The following is a 24,660-nucleotide window of genomic DNA, read 5'->3' on the forward strand; positions in this document are numbered from 1 at the left end:
ATGTATGCCCTTGGGTCTTTTGGCAAATTCCGTGATTGTAGTTTTCTGAGTTCTAGCTGGTCTTTCTCCCAATATATTTAGTGCTTTTACTGCTCTTTTAGGATCTATAGGTGTTCTTGAAAGAATTGCTGCATTGTTGTCTGCATAGAGTAGAACATAAATGTGTCTCCCAGCAAGTTTTGGACAGTAAAAGTTCATATTGAGGAGATTGCCTACCATGGAGTTGATATAGAAGTTGAATGAGAGTGAGGCCAATATGCAGCTTTGTTTGATGCCTTTCTCAGTTCCAGTAGCACTGGTGAAATGGCCTGAAGGTTACATCCTACTTTGAGTGAGGTTCCTTCATGACCTAGGTATTAGATGAAATAAATGTTGATCAATCAAGCAGGTCTCCAGTTTTTCCCATAGTTTAGCTTGAGATATGGAATTAAAAGCTGCTTTGAATCTATGAAGGCAACAGAAAGGGAGGTTGTGTTGCAGAAGGAGCGTTTTTCAATGAGTTGATAGAATACTAGACACTGATCGTGGCCTTTCCTAAAGCCAACTTGCTTTCCAGCCAGTTCTGAAATTTCCATTGTAGCTGTCTTGCATAGAATTTGCTGATTGTATTAAGGAGGCTGATATTTCTATAATTAGTCCCCAGTCCTTGGGGACTCGGTTATAGAGGTCAATGCAGGTAAAGAGTGAGGCCAGTGAGTGTCCAGAAGCCCAAGTTGTTTTGTTTTCAATGGTCTCTGGAGAAATTAGATATTCTCCTATTTATTTTTATTTATTTATTTGATTTTTATACCGCCCTTCTCCCGAAGGACTCAGGGCGGTGTACAGGCAAAAATAAAACAGATAATACAATATACAATTTAAAAAGCAGATTAAAAAACTTATTTTAAAATTAGCCTGATAGGTTAAAATATACTAGACTAAAAAACCCCATTTAAAATTAATTAATAAAAATTTAAAATTTAAAATTAATAAAATTCAATTCAAGCCAGCCCCACGCGAATGAAAAGATGTGTCTTCAGTTCGCGACGGAAAGTCCGAAGGTCAGGTAGCTCGTTCCAGAGTGTGGGAGCCCCCACAGAGAAGGCCCTTCCCCTGGGGGCCGCCAGCTGACATTGTTTGGCGGACGGCACCGTGAGAAGTCCCTCTCTGTGAGAGCGTACGGGTCGGTGGGAGGCATGTGGTAACAGCAGGCGGTCCCGTAAGTACCCAGGCCCTAAGCCATGGAGCGCTTTAAAGGTCATAACCAACACTTTAAAGTGCACTCAAAAGGCCACAGGTAGCCAGTGCAGTCTGCGCAGTCCTAGGACTTTCCATGGTCATACAGATATTGTAGGATGGTACAGCTTTTTCTGTTATATTTTATTATTTAATAAACTGATAAGATGTATGTTTATTACAAAATATGTATCTTAGCTCAGTCTCGGATTGTATGTATCCCTCACCTTCTCCTTTCTATAGCAGTATCCAAAATATAGAGCAAATTGCTCAGAGGCCTCATTTTCTCCTCATCTAGTGAAAAAAAGACAACTTCTCAGGCAATCATCAACAGAAAGCACCATCATCCAAAATGAAATGTACGATTGTGGAGTCATCTGACAGAATATCAGAGCCATTTTAAAGTGTGTTAACAGCAGTTAATATTTATTTAGACAAGACAAGATTCTTATCTTCCCTAAATAAGATTCTTATTTTCCCTAAAACAACAATAATGTGAGGTTGATTGGCCCAAATGTAAGTGTTATGAATTGGGATAATAAGACACCTTGCCCAGGCCAACCTGGAAGTTGTGGGGTGGTCCTCGGGTGTTCTTTTTCAATGTTTGCTAAATTGGTTTCCAAAAGTGTGGAAACTGTGGCTTTGTTACATGTTTAACTGTAATATATTATGGTCCCATTGATGGTATTCAATTTTTTCCAAAATGTTAGTCATTTTTTTTTCTAAATTGAACTTATCTTCCCTCATCCTCAGTTTGGAAATGAATTTAAGCCTCTGATATTTCATATTATTCACTTAATACCATGAAAAATAGCATTTGTATTTGCTATTGAGGATAGGAAACTTTGTTCTCTAATGATTATAGGCTCTCTCAGAAAGGGAATATTATGAGGTGTGAAAGATGAGGTCCACATATGAAAGTCCAATTAAACTGACTTATTGCTAATCCTGCCTAGCCACAAGAATAGCCTGCTTGGAGTTAGATAAGGGCTAATGGAATTTAAGGGAGGCGGGACTTAGTTCGCTTGTGGCTACGTAGGAATTCTAGGTTGATCTCGCTTTTGACTCCACCCCAGGTTTTGCCACTCCTCCTCCTACAAATATTATTTGATGTCCAGGTTTTATGCTTTCATGTAAAGAGGTCTGTTTATCCAGTGTGTTAGGATGTGTGTGGAGGGCTTTAACATTTTACTTGAAAAGAACAGAAAGATATTATTTGTATGTCGTGATAGACCAAAGAAAGAGAGGCCTGTTCCCAACATTTGTCAGTTGGTGATATCTATTATCCAGGTGGGATATGAAATACTTTTTCACAAATTTGAAGCCATACTATCATCGCATAGGTGACATTTGCTGCAGCCCTAAGAGGGGAACTCTATAAAGCTCCAGCATGGTCATTAAGTTTGTTTTATTTGAAAGTGTACTCTGTCTCTAGTCATCTCTTAAAAATAAGCTGCCACATGCTAGGAAATGTTTTACTCTCCCATTAGTGTGAGGAAAAGCTGTTTGCTTATTACTAAGTTTCTCTGAAATTTTTTTTAGTGCACTTGTGCTATGCTTCCCTGCTAAATATGAGCAGACCTCTGTGTTGCGATGTCCAAAGTGTTAGTCTCAGGAAAACTAAGAGGAATGCGTGCTGTACAGTAGGCAATAGGGATTCAATTCTGGGAAAGGTTCCCAACAAAATGTTCGGCTCTAAAAAGTTGCAGCAAAGGTACTGCACAGATGCAGAATTCCATCTGTTCATTACAGATATCACTTGAAGAATCTCATGGTAAGGAACAACTTCTTTGGTTATTGTGTCTCTTATACAGAGAGACTCTTCTTCATTAAATAAAGAAAAAAAAAGAAACCTACCCTGAAACAAGTCCTTGATTTAAGTTTGTATCTGTATTAAGACGTAAAGTGACATCTCTGTTTACCTTTTCTTAGTGTATCAGCTGCAGCAAGAAGCTCCACATCCTAGAAGAATTACCTGCACGTCTGAGGTGGGTACGAAGAAAATAAGATACTGCAGGCTCATTGCTGTGATACTTATTATCGTTTGTTTGTTTGTAGTCATAGATCTACCAGATCTTACAAAAACTGAATCCTTTTTCTCCCCAATTTTTCCCTGTACCCATTTTAATTTTTGCAATTTTTCACGGCAACACTATGTTGGTCATATTGTGAGAAATAGAAAGAGTGATTGCCCAGTGTAATTTGGAAAGGTACCAGCGGTACCACAGCTAGATAAACGCGCCATCCTGGAGTACAGGTAGCCCTCGACTTATGACCATAATTGAGCCCAACATTTTTGTTGCTAAGCAAAATATTTGTTAAGTGAATTTGCCCCATTTTCATGACCTTTGTTGCCACAGTTGTTAAGTGAATCACTGCAGTTGTTGAGTTAATAATATAGTTGTTAAGTGAATCTGGTTTTCCCCATTGACTCTGCATATAAGAAGGTTGCAAAAGGGGAATCACCTGACCCCAGGACCCTGAAACCGTCATAAAGATGAGGCAGTTGCCAAGGGTCTGAATTTTGATCACATGATCATTCAACAGTCATAAATGTGAAAAATGGTCATAAGTCACTTTTTTCAAATGCTGTTGTAACTTTGAGTAGTCACTAAATAAACTGTTGTAAGTCGAGGACTACCATCCTTAAGGATCTGATGCATGTAAGATGGCTGTAAGAGAAGCAGCAAATGATCCTTCTTTTAATCCTGACTGCTTGTTTTCGGAAACCAGTCCTTTTTCTCTGATATCTTCAATATATATGGAAAAGTGAATAAGAATGATGCTTCTTATTGTGTTGATGTTTTAAAATTCTCATATAAGTATTTTATTAATTTTGTGGGGTTTTTTTGTTATGTTTGTTTAATCGTTGTTAGCTGCCTAGAGTCACTTGTTTGAGATGGGCTGCTTTATACAATGAATGAATGAATATAATATTTTTCCTCTCATCTCCTTAGATCTAAATTTACTGCAGCAAAAGTTAATTATAAATCTGCTTGTTGGTTTATGCCAACAGCCTCCTTTACTGTTTAATATTATCACTTTACCTTTTGTCAGATGTCATACACCAGTTTCGACCAGTGGTGGGATTCAAATAATTTAACAACTGGTTCTCTGCCCTAATGATTTCTTCCAACAACCAGTTCATCAAACTGCTTAGAAAGTTAACAACTGGTTCTCCCGAAGTGGTGCGAACTGGCTGAATCCCACCACTGGTTTTGACCCACAAATTTGTTACATAGTAAGCAGCTTAATCAGAAAGTAACATCAATTTTGATTTTCAGCATGTTACAAGGCAGGTTTGGACTTGTTATAATGCAGCTCCTGTTCATATTAATAGGTATTGAAAATGATTAAAGTTTTAATTTTATTGCAATGCCTCCATCATACACCCAAGATAAGAGGAAATTAATCTTTGAACTGTGACTTAAATCCTGGGTGCAGAGTACTGTTGTGGTTTTAATAGCTTATATCACTTAGATACCAAACAGGATTAATTTATTGAATTAAATAGGAGCTTGTTTGTGCAGTTCTTCCAAATATACTTTAAGCCTTTAGAATGACAAATAAAACACAAGTAAATATGAAATAGTCCCATGGTTTTAAAGAAAGCCCAGGTTGCTGGCAGCATTGCCAGCATTTTTTTTAATATTTATATTTTTTATATTTCTCCAGCAAACATTTATTCCCATCCATAAAGGATGTATGATGTTGCATGTATGTCTTTTTTTTTTTTTTTATATAAAAAGTTTTTATTGGTCAAAAAAGATTTATGCAAATACATATCAGGTATGGTAAATTTTCATTTTTCTTATACATGATAAGAATTTTGCTCAAAATTTTAAACACATACAACAGCCATATGGCAAGCAGGTGATACGAAGTAGCTAAGTTTCAATCTTACATACACAATAAGGAAGGGTCAAGAATAATCAGAATATCATACGAAAGAGAATAAGGAAAACCAACACAATACCAAATATCTTTGTCACTTCCTAGTTTTGGATCTCAGAACTCTGGGCTCAGCCTGACCCAATTCCAGGGCCGCAACAGCGGCAGCCGCCTCCGCCCCATGGTCTATAACCTCCCCTTCTTCAATTCCTGGGTCATCTAAATCCAGGAGGGCTTTGTGTTCCTCCACGTGAGGCCGCAGCCTCCATAATTGTACTAATTTTTTCGTAATGCCTCCCGGAAAATCATCAATCCCTCTGGCATCAGCCATCTGAAGCCCACTCCTTCTGGTACAATTTGCTTGATAAAAAGTAATATTTCTTTCTCATTTCACGTACCTGTCTGGGAATCTGCCTCAGAATGGCTATCTCCCTGCCCCTATAAGTCAGTGCCCCACTCCTATGTTTTCTAAGAATTTCATCTCTCGTCTCTCTTTTCACAAATTTGACATGAACCTCTCTAGGAACTGCATGCGTGCGTGCATATTGTGAATTAACTCTATAAACTCGATCCACATCCCAATTCATAAAATCAACACCTCTCCCAAGAAATTCTCCCAACAGTTTAGTCACAACATCTCTCAAGTCTTCTTGGTCCACTTCTTCCAAATTTTGAAACCTAAGGAAATAAGACATTTTATCCATCTGTAGTCCAAGCACAGCATTGCTTGTCGTCTCCCCTCTTTTCTGCACTGCCCGCATCTCACCCTCAGACCTTCCACTTTCTGCTTATTTTCTGCTGAGACTTGTTGAGTATCCTTTAAATCCTTTTGGATAGTCACAATTTCTGCTCTTATTTCATCCAGTTTCTTGTCCATATTAGATAACTTTTCCAGAATTCTCTCCATTTCTCCAGCAGTTGGTCTCTGACCTTTTGCCATTTAAAAAAATTTTTTCAAAATCCTCAGGCAAGCACAGTATCCTTATAATTTCCTCCGGATCCACCAGGGGGCACTCACAGGAGCAACGAGTCCAGAGTACAGTTAATCAACCAGGAAGCCGAAGGGAAGTGATGTCATCAAGATTCTCATAGTGAAGGCGGAAGCTGGACGCCACCATTGTTCCCCAGAGGGAGGGGGGGCCTCAAACCCTCCCTCCTAAATTTCTCCATCACCTCTTCTCTCCAGAGCTCCACAAAACCGGTAATCTTGTTATTTTAAGTTCTCCTCTCTCCAAAGTGATTCGTACTCCTTCCAGTCGCAGGGGAGAAAAAAACCCCCCGCACTCCGGAATACTCCACTCACGTTTGCCGATATTCCCTTCCCTTCTTCATTCCTCAATTCTTCTCCGTTCCCTGTTCACCACCAGGCTGCTGCAATTATAAATCCAAAGCCCCGGTGTCACCGGGCACAGCGGCCCAGGCGACGACCAAAGTAATGGCCGCGGTGGCAACGGACGTCTGGAAGGCTTCTCCTGCCTCCAGTGTCCGAATCCGGCCGCCGCCGAGGCCCTTAGGGGCCAGGTGTTCCGAAAAGGACACCTGCCGCACGGACGGCTCGCCAGGGGTCTCCCAGCCGATACAGGACTGGGGGGACCGATGCTGGCGCGTCCTAGGCTCGGCGGGGTTCGGAGGCTACAGATGTTGCATGTATGTCTTATGTCCTGTTAGCTCTTCAGTGGCTAGGAATTTCAATCATCTTATGATCCATTATGGTTGCCAAGGCCTCTGTCCATAACTAAGATGTAGTATCTATAAATATTTAACCAGAGAGAGAAAGAGAAATGTGGGAATGCAGCAAAAGCACAGGTATATTGCTCGTATATAATAGAAAGCTTTGATAATAGTGTTTGTGATGATGTTCTCATGGAGAATAGAGATGGAATCAAAAGTTTAGCTTTTCAATCAGTATAGGAATGTTTACTTTTTCTCTCTCGTCTATCTGCCATTTTCCTTTGGAGTATTCCAAACATCTTTGCTGTTATCCTCCCTGTTTCAACATCAGTTTTTACTTATCTTTTGTAGAGACTTTCTGGGATCATTTTCTTTGTGTCTTCTGGTATCTTTTTTATCAATAGTGATAACAGACATCTAACATGGAAACACGAAGACCAGTAATTATTTGATTTTTGTTTTAAATGCTAGGACTAATTTTAAAAACACTTGAAGTTCGTAGGGGTGGAAGCTGATCACCATTCATAATATATCTCAGAGACACAGTATCAATTGCACTGAAATTACAAGGTTGTTTTATGATGTTTTGACAGTGTGTGTGACATTTGCTGATGCCTTGAAGTAAAATGAAACAAAATCAGTTCTTATTTGGGTATTTACCAGTGGATTTAATGTTCATTCCTATTATAGTGTAAAGTAATACAGGCAATACACTTTTCAAATATCCTGAACAACTTGAGGTGCCACTACGTTGTGGACCTTGATTGTAACAATGTCTACTATAGTTATTTATTATTATTTATTATTTAATTAAACTTTTATACCGCCCTTCTCCCGAAGGACTCAGGGCGGTGTACAGCCTTCATTTAAAACAATTAATATACATACTAAAATAACAATTAAAAAGCTTATTCAATAAAAGGCCGAAATTAAAACCGTCCAATTTACCGTATAAAATACCCAATAAAATTACAATTAAAAAATTTAAAATTTAAAATTTAGAATTTAAAAATCAGGCCAATCCCGCTTGGATAAATAAATAAGTTTTCAGTTCCCGGCGAAAGGTCCGAAGGTCAGGCAATTGGCGTAAACCGGGGGGGAAGTTCGTTCCAGAGGGTAGGTGCTCCCACAGAGAAGGACCTTCCCCTGGGGGCCGCCAGCCGACATTGCTTGGCGGACGGCACCCTGAGAAGACCCTCTCTGTGAGAGCGTACGGGTCGGTGGGAGGCATGTGGAAACAGCAGGCAGTCCCGTAAGTACCCGGGCCCTAAGCCATGGAGCGCTTTGAAGGTGGTAACCAAAACCTTGAAGCGCACCCGGAAGACCACAGGTAGCCAGTGCAGACTGCGCAGGAGTGGTGTTACCCGGGAGCAACGTGGTGCTCCCTCAATCACCCGCGCAGCTGCATTCTGGACTAACTGAAATCTCCGAGTGCACTTCAGGGGTAGCCCCATGTAGAGAGCATTGCAATAATCCAGGCAAGAAGTGACGAGAGCATGAGTGACCGTGCATAAGGCATCCCGGTCAAGAAAGGGGCGCAACTGGCGGACCAGGTGAACCTGGTAAAAAGCTCTCCTGGAGACGGCTGTCAAGTGATCTTCAAATCACTTGACGGCCGTCAAGTGTAGGAAAAGATACAAGGAGGATGTCCAAAACATGTTACAGATGCAGATTAGAGTAGCTTCAAAAACCAGGGCTTCATTTTATTTCTGGTTCATGTACGGTCAGTCCCATAGGATTGAAATCAGGAAAGCAATTAAATGCATGCTTATTCAGAAATTGGATTTCTGTAAGCATTAATCTGGAGCGGCCTCTAAATGTTCTCAAAAGCTTAGCAAAGCAAATTTGGAAAAATACCACTTGTTTTTGACATGTAACCTCTAAATGTTAAATATTGGGGTGGTCTCATAAATAACAGTTCAGAATGCTTCCTGTTTTCTGCTTTTAAAACATCAGATTGTCACAAATGAAAGAAAGCCATTTTAAAACACCAATTCCATAGCTGTCAATATATCCCGGTATATATTTTCATTGATATTATACTTGTTGGAATATTTCAGGAGCTTTAGTGCTGTGAGACTAAATATTCTAATTTAATCCAATAGTTCCCCTGAAATGAGCTTTTATGTTCAGTATGTAAGGCTAAAAACATATCCTAGTCTTTTTTACAACAGACATTTGTAATACAAATCAATATCTAGAATATTTTGCATTAAATAATTTGCATTAAACTATACTCCAGGAAGGAAATAGAATTTGTATACGTACACTTGAATTTGACTGTCTTTTTTTTTTTATAAACAACTTTATAATCCTGGGTCATTCTGGGCAAACATAAAACAATAAGAAGCTTTCTTCAGTTTCTGTTGCAAACACATTTGGCCTTTATGCTTAGCTTTTTTGACCCTTTGCCTGGCAATTAGCATTCTTCTTAGAGAGAGGCGAGTTAGTACTGTCTTCTCAAAGAAATTGAATAGTTCCACTGTATAAAATATATTGGACTAATAATTGAACCCAGCTCGGAATAAAAACAACCCTGGCACCTTTTCATCCAGAATGAAATCTGTTAATGTGGTGTTAGTTGGGGCTAGGCAAAGCTGTGCTTCCCAAATGACTAAGGTACCTTTCCTCCAGGAAGGTTCTTCATGCCAGATCATCTCTGCATTCACCTGCAGGGACAGCTGCTTCTCTGACAGGGAAGTGTTCACTATGCATGGATACACACACACATGCAAATGACCTGTTAAAGCCCTCAGAGCTGCTGTGGTACTTCCACTGAATGCTAACCTCAGAGAAACTTGTGTGCTGTTTCCAGTTCTGAGAATTCAAAAGGAACATTTGTTGGGCCTGGAGAGACAAGAGAAAAAAAAACCACGACTACGGTTTTAGGGATTAAGTGTATGTCGTGATTGACTACAGAGGTGTGAGTAGAATTTAATCTCTGGCATAAAAAACTATTACAGCAAAGGAGACCTATAAGAGGTGAAACTGTTGATTAAAGAGAGATAACAGCAAATTTGGGGGTGAATTATATAATCTTCAAAGTAGCGAGGATGGTTTTGTCTTTGAGGGGGATGGGCGGTTCAGAAATGTGAAAAAATAAATAAATAAATTTTTAGGTTATTTCCATCTTGTCATTTGGGAGAATGAGGTTATTTTCTGATCAAGATAATTAGGCTATGAACATCCTTTTGCACAATGCCCAAGGCGTTAAATCAGATCACTGGGTAGCTCCAGAACATTGGTAAACTGCTGAGTTTTAATCCAATTATGCTGTTTCGTTATCAAACAGAGCAATGAAAACTGGACTTTAGTGATCATCTGGATTTTTCTTTTTTTTTTTTTTTAAAGAAGTTTTTATTTAAAATACAAATTAAAAACGGTGGACATAGCGTGACATCTCCAGTTTAAACATTTTCATCAAATTTTGTCATATAATTGATACACTTCCTTATCTCTATACATATTTACGCTAATTATCACATTTCAAATATAAATATTCTTTCATTCATATAGGTTACATCGATATCTAATTCAGTCATTTCTATCATAACAAATTAACATAAAAACTTCTGAACATTTTACTCATCAATGCTCCTTTATCCCAGCATTCTTCCTCCTTTCCAGCCAATAGTAAAATTTGTTGCAGATTTCATAATACTCTGATTCGTTCTTATCTTTAAGTTCCAAAGTCAGTCTGTCCATTTCTGCACAAATTAATATTTTGCTAACACTTCTTCTGTGGGAGTCTCTGTTTTTTGTGCAAAAGCCAGTCTTGCTGCTGTTAGAATATGTAACATTAGATAAATTATGCTCTTGTTGTATTTGCCCTCTATAATACCCAATAGAAAGAATTCCAGTTTTGCTTCTATATTTTGCGTTAGTATCTCTTCTATCCATTGTCTTATCTGGTGCCAAAATTTTGTGGCTTTGGGGCCCACCACATGTGATAAAAGGTCCCTGGAACTGCCTCACACTTCCAACACATCGACAAATGTTTTTTGCTTATTTTTGCTAATCTTGTGGGTGGGAGATGCCACCTATAGAACATCTTGTATAAATTTTCTTTGTATGTAGTAGCTAAGGTAATTTTTATGTTTCTTTCCCAAAGTAAGCCATGCCTTCCCTTTGCCTCAGCTTATTTGTCTTTATCCGAAATTTTGTCTCCTTTTGATAGTTTCTTTAAGTTTCCAAAAATTAGAGGATAGAGGATTTGAGATGTTCCATTAAAGTCAGTACAATATTCTCTTTAACTCTTTTCTCATTATTTATTTTATTTCCTAAATAGTACATTAAAACTTCCAAGGATCTCAAAACCATTGCTTAATTAAAAGGTTTCTTTTCTTTTCTTATTTAATTAGGGCTCTTGACTTCCATTCCAAGTCCCATCCAAATTCATTCACTTTCCAGAATGTGTATTCTTTAAATTGATTCCTTCCAGTTTCATTTCCCATACAATTTAGCCGCCAGTCTTAAGGTTTTTTTTCCCCAAGCCTTGTGCCGAATTTAAAATAGATAATAACTCACCCGACTTCAACAATCTGTTGCTTTGGTGCTTAATCCTCCTGCCCAAACTTGTGGCCGTGGCGGCTTTGTTGCAGCTAATGAAGGCAGCTGCATTCCTCCCCGCTGGGTCAGGGGAAAGAAATCCAGAGCTGCGGGGATTTTGCAATCTCCCCGTTCACTCCAGCGGCTCCCCCATTCTTCGCTGCCCCTTCAAGGCAGCTATGGTCCGATCCTGGGAATGAACAGACCCCCATATTGGGGGGGATTTCAGTGCATACCCCGGAGACACTGGGGTTTGTGACCATCTCGCCTGCGACGCTGGCCATGCCTCCTTACTCTTCTATTTATATATAAAAACTATTGGCCACCCATCCTGCCACAGGGTAACTCTGGGTGGCCCAGGGATGAAATCCAGCAGATTCTGACAGGTTCTGGAGAACCGGTAGTGGAAATTTTGTGTAGTTTGGAGAACCAACAAATACCACCTCTGGCTGGCCGCAAAGTAGGCTGGGAATGGAGATTTTGCAATATCCTTCCCCTAGGAGTGGGGAGGAATGGAGATTTTGCAGCATCCTTCCCGTGGAGTGGAGTGGGAATGGAGATTTTGCAGTATCCTTCCCCTGCCATGCCCACCAAGCCACACCCACCAAGCCACAGCACGCCTACCAAGCCACGCCCACAGAACCGGTAATAAAAAAAATTGAATTTCACCACTGGGGTGGCCTACAGTCATAAAAATGTATTTATACACTATATTCAAACATAAATTAAAATCAAATATTAAAATATAATGATACATGGGGAGAAATATAATGATACATGGGGATGGAATGGAGGGAGGTGGGATCTGTTCTTACTTGATCAACCATCTCCATTACACTCTTGCTCCCTTGGAGCCCCAGCCAACTGATAGAGTCAGATCTTCAGGCTCATATGAGGGTTGAGGTCCAACTAGGTTACTAGTTTGATTCCTACCCCCCATCTTTTTTCATCTATTGTCCTATCGTATCCCACCAGGAAATTGTGATAATTCATATTTACTGTATAATGCATACAAATGAATATAGTGTTATATGGTGGTAGAATGTTGCTTCTACAGAACTTTCTAAGCACAAATCAGATATGAAATTGTTCTTTAATATTGGTATACTTTTGTGAATGAAGTTGCATCATCCAGCTTTATTCGAAGCTTTAATGAAATAGAAATTATCCTACATTTGTCTTTACAGTTGAAATTAATAGCATTAAATGTAACAAGAATTCTTAATATTAATGGTTGGAGAAATTCAGCAAATGTCCTAATACACTAGCAATTGGAGAAAATACAAAGTCTTAATTCTTTATCAAATCACATAATAAATAGAGCTGGGTTTTTTAAAAGACCTGTATATTCAAGTAAAATATTTCTTTCCTTTCTTTTTCAATAGGTGGAGAACAGACCTAAATACTATGGGCGGGAGTAAGTAGTATGATTCTCTCAATTCTTTGTCTTTAACTGCAAAGCAAATATTAAAAATATGCCCAATGGCTACTTTTTTCACTTGTTCCTAATGTCTCAATTTATCTTAGGCTACTGAGAGAGAGATGGGATTATTTTATAATTTATTTATGGTTTCAGCATAGGCAGTCTTGTTCAACCATCAGTAGCTCACAGGATGAAATGCTGACACGTACAATCTCATTAATCAAATCAGATTTCTTTCCAGTCTGGCTGAAATGTTCCCTGTTTTGGACTTGGAACATTTTTTTTACTGAACCCATTTAACTGCCTCCATAAAAAATGAATGTGCTATTTTTAAGAACAAAAGAGTGGAGGAAAGCTATCATTTTTGTTTATATTTATATTTTTGTTTATATTAGCAAAGTATATAGCAAGCTTGTTGTCACACTTACTTCGTTCAGCAAGTTTGGAGACAAGGCTTCAATTTTCCTATCATCCTGACGTTAACTCTTCTTAATTTTTTATTATTAAAATATAAAGAAGGTAATGTTTTTTTTTAAAAAATAATAGCTTGTGGTTCTATATATAAATTGAATAGCAAATTAAATGTATATTGGTGTTATATATAATGCACTGCAGTTTTATATCTAACCTGCTATTGTAAGAAAGCTATGTAGAAAATTGAAAAAGAAAAAAAGAAAAATTCTACACTGCCAGAGAAAGAAATAATAGCCATAGAAGGGGAAGGGAGAAAACTTTTCATTTTTCTCTCTTTTCTAGTTTTTCTTTAAAGTCTTGAATTACCACAAGAAAGCAAGAACGCTCCTAATTTAGATATATTTTCAGCAATAAAAATCAGTGATTAAAAAAATTAAAAGCTTCTTGAATGAGAAAATGAGGTTCCTCCAAAAACCTATTTAGTGTGCTTTGTTCCTAGCTTTTTTGTTTACTACCCGTATATTTTTAACTCAGATCATTTATTTATCTGATTTATTTATATACAGCTCTTTTTTAAAAATAAATGTATTTTATGAATGCAATGAAATATTAATTACCAATCTTTAAGCCAATGTATATGTTCCGTTTCTATTTATTTTGTGGCTGTTTTTATTGTTTCAATGTTTTTAATTGTTTTATATTTTTGGAATTGTAAGCTGCCCAGAGTCACTTGGTTGAGTTGGGCAGCTATAGAAAATGAAGGAAGGACGGAAGTCAGTCAGTCAAGTCAGTCGGTCAAGGTGGCAAACAAACTTAATACTTTTTCTATTTTCCCACAAAAACAGTCATGTGAGGTGAATTGAGCCGAGAGAAAATGACTGGCCAGAGATCACCCAGCTGGCTTTCATGGCTATGGCTGAACTAGAAACTCCCGGTTTCTAGGACAGCACCTAGTAATTCTTGATTTTTGTATGTGAATTTTCACATTTGCAATATGATATTTCTTGCCTTGGCATTTCTTATAGCGGTCTTTATAAACTTATAAATATGCTACAAGATTAATTTGCTTTTATGAGTTAAATGGTATCAAACATAACAGAAGAAATTGTTCATGGATAAAACAAAAAATCTTATTTGTGTGAAAGGGACTATCTAAACCAGGAGTGTTAAACTGGCAGTGTCACATGACGTATCACAACTTTTTTCCCCCTTCGCTAAAACAGGGTGGGTGTGGCCAGCGTGTGATGCATCCAGCCCACAGCCCGCAAGTTTGACACCCCTAATCTAAACTAAGGATCTGTGAAGTATTTGAAGGAGGTGCTTTGCAATATGTAGCAGTACAGGCAAAGTACTCCTTTTCAAAGCATCTGCATCTTTCACAAGAGTCGAACAGCTGTTTGGAGGGCACTCTTTAGTCTCTGCATGCATATACAAGACTGTTCATCTGCTGGGACTCACAGCAAAGTGGCTTTGCCTCCACATATGTGTAGAATCTGCGGACGACAGCTTTTGAAGCAGCAGGCAAGCCTTGCAAAAGTTGCAGCTGCTTTAAGAATTCAAAGATAGGTGCTTCATTCCTCTCCTGAAACACATTTTCAGTGATTTTGCATATTACTGGAAATATACAGTGTGTGTGTGTGTGTGTGTATGTGTGTGTGTAAATTATGATACTGAGATGATTTTTGGATTGTACACTTGCCCTTAGGATCCATCCAGGGATTCTTAAATTTTCACTGTTGAGAAATATATGCAGCCTTGATGTTGGTGTTAATGTTGATGACAATCAAAGAGAAAATGGGCAAGTATAAATCAAGATGATCAGAAGTACCTGATATAAACAGAATTTACTTAGTCTGTTGGGTGAAAATAAGCAACACATTTTCAGGCTAAGTAGAGAAATTAACATGATTTTGAAAGAATTTTAGTTTTTTTAATGCATTTTTTAAAAAACAACAACAATCAAGTCCTCAACTTACAACCACAATTGAACCTAAAATCTCTGTTAATTGAGATGTTTGCTTTGTGACTTTTGCCCCTTTTTACCACTTTTCTTGCCACGGTTGTTAAGTGAATCACTGCAGTAGGTAAGTTAGTAACCCGGTTGTTAAGTGAATCCGGTTTCCCCATTGACTTTGTTTGTGAGAAGGTGGCAAAAGGGGATCATATGACCCCCCGGACACCGCAACCGTCATAAATATGAATCAGTTGCCAAACGTCTGAATTTTGACCACGTGACCATGGGGATGCTGCAAAGGTCATATAACTGTGAAAAATAAGTCACATTTTTCAGTGCCGTTGTAACTTTGAACAGTCACTGAACGAACTGTTGTAAGTCGAAGACTATCTATAACAGGGGTCTCCAACCTTGGTCCCTTTAAGACTTGTGGACTTCAACTCCCAGAGTTCCTCTGGCTGAGGGACTCTGGGAGTTGAAGTCCACAAGTCTTAAAGGGACCAAGGTTGGAGACCCCTGAACTATAAAGGTGTTTTTTAATGAAAAAATAGGACTTTACTTTTTTTTAATGTGGTTTTCTTACAGAAACATTCTCTTGTATTATGCTGATATAGACTTTTTTTTTTCAGATTTCATGGGATGATATCGAGAGAAGAAGCAGATCAATTATTGAGCGTAGCAGAGGGAAGTTATCTTATTCGTGAAAGCCAACGACAACCGGGAACGTATACTTTGGCTTTAAGGTTGGTAATTAATATTTCATTTCTGCAGTATAAGAATATTTATGAAATTCATCTGCAGGGGATAAAATTAAAATTACTGCTTTCTCATTTTATTTATGGAACTTTTTGAAAGAGTCAAGATTTAACCAAATTCATTTATTAATATTTAATTCTAATGCATGTTTTAAGTGTTTTGAACTTAATCGGCAGTTGAAACACTGGTGTATTAATAGTCAAGAGGTTAATTTACATCAGACTTTCCCAGCTTGGTGCTCTCCAGATGTGTTTGAGAAATCTGAGAAGAAGAGTCACCCAAACTTCTGGAAAGCATCTGTTTGGAAAGCTGCTTTAAATCTTCCTGTCATTTAAAAATAACAAAGAGAATTTAACGGCTGAAAAATTAATGTGTTAGTCTTCAAGGTGCTGCAAGATTCTTTCTTGTGCTTTTTTGCTGGAAAAAGACTAACATGGCTACCCCTTTGAAAAAAATCTGATTCAATTTCCTCCTCTAATGCGGCTGTTTTTTCTGCTCCTGACTTTCATCTCTTAAGCTCATATTGATGCAGGCGCCCTTCTTTTTTTCTTCTTGTGTTTATTTATTTATTTATTTATTTATTTTATTAGATTTTTATACCTCCCCTTCTCCCGAAGGACTCAGGGCGGTGTACAGCCAAAATAGTAAAAACCCCACAATATACACATTAAAACAAAACTTAAAACCAAGCATATAACTTAAATTGATTAAATTTAAAACAATTTAAAACCCTAAGATACATAAAAACCCCAATTAAAAAATTTAATAAAACTTTTAAGCCAGTCCCGCTTGAATAAATAAATGCATTTTCAGCTCACGGCGAAAGGTCCGAAGATCAGGCAATTGGCGTAAACCAGGGGGAAGTTCGTTCCAGAGAGTAGGAGCTCCAACAGAGAAGGCCCTACCCCCGGGGGCCGCCAGCCGACATTGTTTGGTGGACGGCACCCTGAGAAGACCCTCTCTGTGTGAGCGTACGGGTCGGTGGGAGGCATACGGTAACAGCAGGCGGTCCCGTAAGTACCCGGGCCCTAAGCCATGGAGCGCTTTAAAGATGGTAACCAAAATCTTAAAGCGCACCCGAAAGACCACAGGAAGCCAGTGCAGACTGCGCAGGATTGGTGTTACATGGGAGCAACGGGTGGCTCCCACTATTACCCGCGCAGCTGCATTCAATTGTATCTTTGAATAATCATTAAATGAATTGTTGTAAGTCCAGGACTACCTGTTTTTGAATATTTACATAGAAGACCATCAATGACTAAAAGGATATTTTAAAGAAAAATCCCGGAAGGTGGGGGTGGCACACCATTTTTTTATTGTTGCCGCAAGACTTTATATTTTTTGTTTGTTTTAAATAACTAGTTCAATTTTCCATGGGTGAAAGCCAGAAATCTTAATTATGCCCACTTCTTTTAGAATATCCATGTGTGAAGCTTAATGTTTTCTTATGTATGCTAAAGAGTCTTGAATAGGTCATTCATCTGTGTTCAAGCTACATGCTTTTGGCTTTAGAATTCTTTTCATTCATCCTTGTTTTGTTTTGTTTTAAACTTGCTTGTTACTGAAACTCAGGAGACTCTTGTTTACTGATAGAACTACCATCTTAAATGAGTCTCAACTTGCTGCATAATCCTGTAATACATTATTTTTCTTAATTTACTGTAATTACCTTTGTGCACAATCTGCCAGGCAATATAGTATTTTTATTTCATTGGCAATATCATATTATTTATGACACCAAGAGCTGAAAGGCAGATCTGGAAAAAAAATTCTATTTGCATTTACAGTAGTGGCCAAAATTGTGGAAACTTTTTGGGAAAAGTGTATTTTTGAAATTTGATGGCTAATAATGCTACTTTTTTTTTTTTTTTTGGAGTTTCACAATAATCATATTCCACTGCTGGAATGGCCTGGGAATAGCCCAGACCTTAACCCAACTGAAAACCTATGGAGCCGACTGAAGAAACTTGCTAGTCAGAAGCGATCCAGCGATAAAATCCAGTTAATAGAAGCAAACATTCAATCTTGGTTTTACATTATAACAGCTGCAGAACTAAAAGACTTGGTTCACTCCATGGGAAGACATTGTAAGGCCATAATTCATGCTAAAGGTTACTCAACTATGTATTAACTGATGTGATAATTTTTGTATGTCTAGTTTTTTCTATGGTGATAATTTTTGTATATCTAGTTTTTTCTACGTGTTTCACTTTTCTTCTTTATATTGTAATTGCTATTCTAATAGCAAATCCTTCATAAAAGTTATTGCATTATATTCTTGATTACCGTATATACTCGAATATAAGCCGATCCGAGTATAAGCCGAGGTCCCCAATTTTACCCCAAAAACTGGGGTAAACTGGGGACTCGAGTATAAGCCGAGGGTGGGAAATGAGGCACCTACCGGTTGGGGAACCCCTCCCTCCCTCAGCTGAGAAGGCTGGCGGCTCCCCCGCCCCGCCCTCTCACTGCACCGGCAGGGCTTCAGTCCGGTAAAATGTGAAAAAAAGAAGAAAAAAAAACTCGAGTATAAGCCGTATATACTCGAGTATAAGCCGAGGGGCTTAAAAAAAAAAAAAACTTGAGTATAAGCCGTATAGACCCGAGTATAAGCCGAGGGGACGTTTTTCAGCACAAAAAATGTGCTGAAAAACTCGGCTTATACTCGAGTATATACGGTAAACTATCTTTCCATTAGTATATTTTATGGTACTACTAAAAAAAAAGGGGTGTTATTAGCTAGTTTTAGAAAATACACTTTTCTTAAAAGGTTTCCACAATTTTAGCCACTACTGTATCTGAATTCAGTTAAAAGTTTTCACGTGATTACCTAATTACACTAATAAAACAATATTCCTAACTGTTATAAAATATTTACTCTCACTTGAGTGATCATAAGTAGGAAATGCATTTTAAACTTGACAAGGGCAAGAACAGTGAAAGAACAGACAGACTTGTATTCCCCTGCCCCTTGTACTTATTTCTCTATCCTGCCCAGTCCTACTTTCAAACTGGTCTCTGAGGATAAATTTGTTTGATCATTACCCTGTTTGTTTTCCTGTCTTTCTAAGGTTGTGGGAAAATGATCTTCACAAAAGAGCTTTCTGAATTTCAGTTATTTGTCCTGGTATCTTGTCATATTATAAATAATTCAACACATAGGTAAATGAACTTACCGTATATACTCGAGTATAAGCCGAGTTTTTCAGCACGTTTTTTGTGCTGAAAAACGTCCCCTCGGCTTATACTCGGGTCTATACGGCTTATACTCGAGTTTTTTTTTTTTAAGCCCCTCGGCTTATACTCGAGTATATACGGCTTATACTCGAGTTTTTTTTTCTTTTTTTCACATTTTACCGGACGGAAGCCCTGCCGGTGCAGTGAGAGGGCGGGGCGGGGGGGCCGCCAGCCTTCTCAGCTGAGGGAGGAGGGTTTCAACCGGTAGGTGCCTCATTTCCCACCCTCGGCTTATACTCGAGTCCCCAGTTTACCCCAGTTTTTGGGGTAAAATTGGGGACCTCGGCTTATACTCGGATCGGCTTATATTCGAGTATATACAGTATTCAGAATGATCTGTCTACAAGACAAAAGATGAGGGGCTAACTTGAAATATACAGGCAGTCTTCCATTAATTACTACCCTGTATAGCAAGGGTGGGCAATTATAGCCCATTTACAACCTGTGGACTTCAACTCCCAGAATTTCTGAGCCACGATGGAATTCTGGGAGTTAAAGTCCACAGTTCGTAAAGGGGCCATAGTTGCCCAGCCCTGTTGTATTGTGATTAGTCAGAGTTCCCATAGTGTTGAAAAAGTAACTTTAAAGCCAGTCCTTTTACTTTTGACGGTTGCAGAATCCCCACAATCAACATGATTGAGATTCCGCAACCAGCGGATATTGCAACTGTTGCAGTGTCCCATCATTACATGATCACCCTTTCTGCGTTTCATAGCTGACTCCCCCCAAGCAGAATCAATGGAAAAGCTGGCAGTAAAATTCTGAGTTGTGGTCACATGGTGTCTCTCTTTATGACTATGGGTCATTCAGAAGTAAAGTTGTAAATCCATCGCAATCATCTTGATGAAGGTATCTTTTCTTTTATGTACACTGAGAGCATATGCACCAAGACAAATTCCTTGTGTGTCCAATCACACTTGGCCAATAAAAAATTCTATTCTATTCTATTCTATTCTATCTACTATCTTGCCAATCCCAGTTGTGGTTATTAAGGACAAAACTGAAAATTATGCCTATCTGCCACCTTTAATTTTCTCGAAGACATTCTGGATCTCTGTTAGGATAAAAAGAATGTGATTCATTTTGGAAAGAGCTATGTATAGGAGAACTTAATGCTCTTTTTTTATATTAGGAGAGCTTAATGCTGGATAAGACTTGCTAGCCAAGTCTTCCCGTTCCTGAATTGATTCTTTAGAAATTGAAAGGCTGCTCTAAGACAATTAGGCAATCATTTCCCCCTAAGGGCTGCCTGCTTTAAAATTCAGGACATTAGTTATATAAGTAGATTGGCAAGCACATTTCTCTCTTCCTTTGGCTCGACCAAACAAAGAAGGACTCAAACTCATGTGTTAATATTTTATGATACTTAACTGCCTTGGGCAGTCTGGGCTCAGTATAGATTTGATGAGAACAGCTCTTCTGGATTTTCTCAAGAAAGAAGAATCATCTGAACATCACTTTGCTAGCTAACCGTGAAACATGACTCATTTCAAGCATGTGTATATATTATTGTGTACAAATAAACAATTGGCTACCCCAATGTGACTGATGACCACAATTGGAACCAGAATTTCCATTAATAAGCAAGGCAGTTGTTAATGAATCGTGTCCCATTTTATGGCCTTTACCATGGTTGTTAAGCAAATACAGGTAGTTCACAACTTACAACCACAATTGAGTCCAAAATGTATGTTGCTAAGTGAAAAATTAAGTGAGTTTTGCCCCATTTTATGACTATTCCTGCCACAGTTGTTAAGTGAATCATTGCAGTTATTAAGATAGTAACCTGGTTGTTAAGTAAATCTGGTTTCCCCATTGACTTTGCTTGTCAGAAGGTTGCAAAGGATGATCACATGACCCAGGAACACTGCGACCATCATAAATGTGAGTCAGTTGTCAAGCATCCGAATGTAAATCATGTGACCATGGGGATGCTGAAACTGTCAGTGCGGTTGTAACTTCGAATGACCACTAAGTGAACTCTTGTAAGTTGAGGACTACCAGTATTGACTTTGCTTGTCAGAAGCCAGCTGGGAAAGTTGAAAATGGTGATCACAAGACACCCCCCCCCACGGATGCTGGAACTTTCATAAATACATGCCAATCATATCAATGTTAATCACGTAACTGTGGGGATGCCTCAATGGTCATAAATGTGAGGAATGGACGAGTCACTTTTTCAGTGCCTTGTAACTTCAAGCAGTCACTAAATGACCATCCCAAAGATGCTTTTTCAAGAGGGAACAGGACTTTCTGGGTTTTCTTTGAAGATGTTTAGCTTCTCGTCCAAGAAGCTTCTTCAGCTCTGGCTGGATGATGGGTAATGGAAGGATGTATTTATTTTATTTTATTTATTTATTTATCAAACTTATATACCGCACCATCTCCCGTAGGACTCAGGGCGGTTCACAGGCATATTAAAAACAATATAAAACAATATAATAAATAAACATTAAAACCCAGTTAAAACTAAATATTATCATAGCCTGATCACTAAAAAGTAAAAACCAGTAAAACCCCCATTAAAATTTAAACTAAAACATTTTGTTCTTAGGCTAGTCCCGCACGCTGAAATAATAGGGTCTTCAGTTCACGTCTGAAGGTCCGGAGGTCGGGGAGTTGTTGTAATCCCGGAGGAAGCTCATTCCACAGGGCTGGTGCCGCCACAGAGAAGGCCCTCCCCCTGGGGGTCGCCAACCTACATTGTTTGGTCGACGGCACCCTGAAGAGGCCCACTCTGTGGGAGCGCACGGGTCGTTGGGAGGCAATCGGCAGCAGAAGGCGGTCTCGAAGGTATCCCGGTCCTAAGCCATGGAGCGCTTTAAAGATGGTAACCAAAACCTTGAATTGCACCCGGAAGACTACCGGTAGCCAGTGTAGGCCGCGCAGGATAGGTGTTATATGGGAGCAGCGCGGTGCTCCCTCTATCACCCGCGCGGCCGCATTCTGGACTAACTGGAGCCTCCGGGTGCTCTTCAAGGGGAGCCCCATTTATACTCCTTGCAGACAGCTGGTCATTTGCATCCTTTTAGCAGGTCATTAAGGTCACCTCAAGGTTTATTTTTCTCATCAGGGTCACTATTATCTATCTCCAGTCTACAACACAGTCCTTTCAACAGTTCCAAGAAGGCTCCACACCCATTTGCACTATTCAGGTGACCCTGAGGACACAGATAAACCTCCAGGTGACCTTAACAACCAGCTAAAACAATGCAAATGACCAGCTGTCTGCAAGGAGTATAAATCCTTCCAGTACCCATCATCCAGTCAGAGCTGAAGAAGCTTCTTGGATGAGAAGTGAAATGTCTTCAAAGAAAAACCAGAAAGTCCAGTTGCCTCTTGAGAAAACACCTCTGGGACAACTATGACGTGGATGATTGAGAATCTCCATAGGCGGTCACTAAATGAATGTTTATAAGTCAAGGACTACTATACCTGTAACATAATTAGATTATACAGGCAACAGAGATCAGATTGGCCCCACCCTGTTGGCCTTCCATAAGGCCTTAAAAACCTGGTCCTGATGGGAGGTGGGGTTGAGCCATACATTGGTTACATTGTCACTAATACCTCAGCTGCTGTTTTATGTGGGGAAGGGGTTGGTTGTGAGGGAGCTTTCTCTAGCTGCCCAGAGTCCTTAATTTTTTTTTAAATTTTTTTTTTGTTTACATTTATACCCCGCCCTTCTCCGAAGACTCAGGGCGGCTTACAATGTATAAGGCAATTTGAGATAGACAGCCGTATAACTTGACCTAAATAAATAACAATTTGCTTTATCAAATGTGGGCCGTCTTATCTGACATCAGTTTAATTCAAATTATTGAAGAACTAAACTCTTGTATTGTTGCAGCTGACGGGCTTACCTACGCTGACTAAGCGGCTACTATTCTTTTATTTTTTATCTTTCTTATATGCATTAGTGAATTACAAATAGGTTTGATCTCTTCGGCAGCTGGAATGTCCATCTTTTCAAATCTGTGTTTCCCTCCCAGAAGGAAGGAAACAGAAAGCATCTGCTTTCTTTCACTATGGAGCACTTCCCTTCTACCACTTCCCTACTTCATTCTCTTCATTTTGGAGTCTTGTGTTTCCTTTCCTTCCTTCGTAAGACTGTGCCATTCAATTATTTCACTAATAATATTGGAAATTGTATTAATAAAATGTACTTAAAACCTGGTAATGCAATCTTATATAGTTTAAATAATTTATAGCAACAGGAACATGTTACGGTACTAGGCATTTAGACTGTAATATTATGTGAAAATACATGTATGTAATGTGAATATATGAATATATATTATGAATAAATACTCTGTTCACATACTCATATAAATATGTCTATTATATTTTGATATAAGCAGGTAGATATTCTATAGTACTTTTCTTTCTTTATCCTACTGAATTCCAAACTTGCTTTTCCCCTTATTTCATAAATGTAGGCCAATTTCATCATAACTTTAGCTCCCATGTCTTTTGAGTCGTTCAGATTTGCTAGTAATATTTTTAGTGCTGTTTAAGACTGAATTTTGAAATACGGTTTTATGAAGAGTATGTTTTTATGTTTTTTAGTTCAGAACTGTCAAGCTTCGTCAAGAACTGGAGTAAAAATGCTTAAATAAATTCAGGTTTCTGCCTATAAAGCCAAATGCTGATTTTAGTTCTATGTACATAAGGCAGCACTGTATCCTCTTTATCCCCAGCCTGTTTTTTAATATTACATCTTTGTGCTCAGTCCATAGATTAAGTGCTTATTCCACTCCCATAACCAGTAGTTTTGAAATGCCAGCATAGTGTTTTAAGTTATTTATTTTGAGAGATGGATTTTAGTGACTAGTGTGAGGTAGCTTTCACAGACAGTAGCTTTTGATAATAAAGTACTTTTCTATTTCAGTTTTATGTGCTCTCATATTACAGCAATGCTGTGTTCAAATATGTACTGTATGTCCAAGCAACTGAGTTTAAGCAGATCAGATGGATATAGTGACCATTTGAAAATAACCAAAGAAGAGAAACCAAATCCACTTGTAGTTGAAAGAAAAACAAGATTGTATTTCAAGTAACAGGTTTTATTAGACTAGGTGAGCAAAGCTAGTAAGCCTCTTTTGTAGAGAATAGGGTCAGCAGATATGAATATTTGCTGCAAAGTGCATAAATCTCAACATTGCTATAACAGGCTGGATTCAAAGCGAATATAATTTTTATGAGATCAGATTTCCCCCCTCCCAAAGATGATTGAACCAAGAAGGAGTAAAGTATCTTTTTAGCTTTTAAAAAGAGCCACATTTATTATTAAATATTAATATTAAATAAGAATATTGCAAGTTAGTGACTGCATCCCAGAAGCAAGGTTTAATAAAAGGGTTTTTTTTAAGACAAAAGAAAATATAGCCCAAGCTCATTATTGCACAGGTATCCATGCTAGAAGTGAGAATAAAGGTATAAGAGAAAACATTTTTATGTAAATCAGAAATTCCTTACAGCTAAAAGGGACAGGAAATTTCTAATTAATTCCAGAGGGTATTAAATCTGCCTTTAAAGTCAACTAAACAGC

At 38.4% G+C, this 24,660-nt stretch overlaps 1 protein-coding gene across 2 annotated transcripts in view; it reads left to right on the forward strand.

Moving 5' to 3' along the window:
- The window catches only part of CHN1 (chimerin 1), a 123,894-nt gene that overhangs the window by 41,014 nt on the left and 58,220 nt on the right, over positions 1-24,660 (forward strand). Inside the window, exons 3-5 of one of the 2 annotated variants that reach the window (XM_058190187.1) lie at positions 3,148-3,203; positions 12,711-12,742; positions 15,746-15,859. In XM_058190187.1, coding sequence (XP_058046170.1) covers positions 3,148-3,203; positions 12,711-12,742; positions 15,746-15,859 — 202 coding nt within the window. Of the gene's footprint in view, positions 1-3,147; positions 3,204-12,710; positions 12,743-14,414; positions 14,729-15,745; positions 15,860-24,660 lie in introns of those variants that run through there. The other variant, XM_058190196.1, reaches the window with a different exon arrangement.

The sequence above is a fragment of the Ahaetulla prasina genome, chromosome 1, assembly GCF_028640845.1.
Source record: "Ahaetulla prasina isolate Xishuangbanna chromosome 1, ASM2864084v1, whole genome shotgun sequence".
NCBI lineage: Eukaryota > Metazoa > Chordata > Lepidosauria > Squamata > Colubridae > Ahaetulla > Ahaetulla prasina.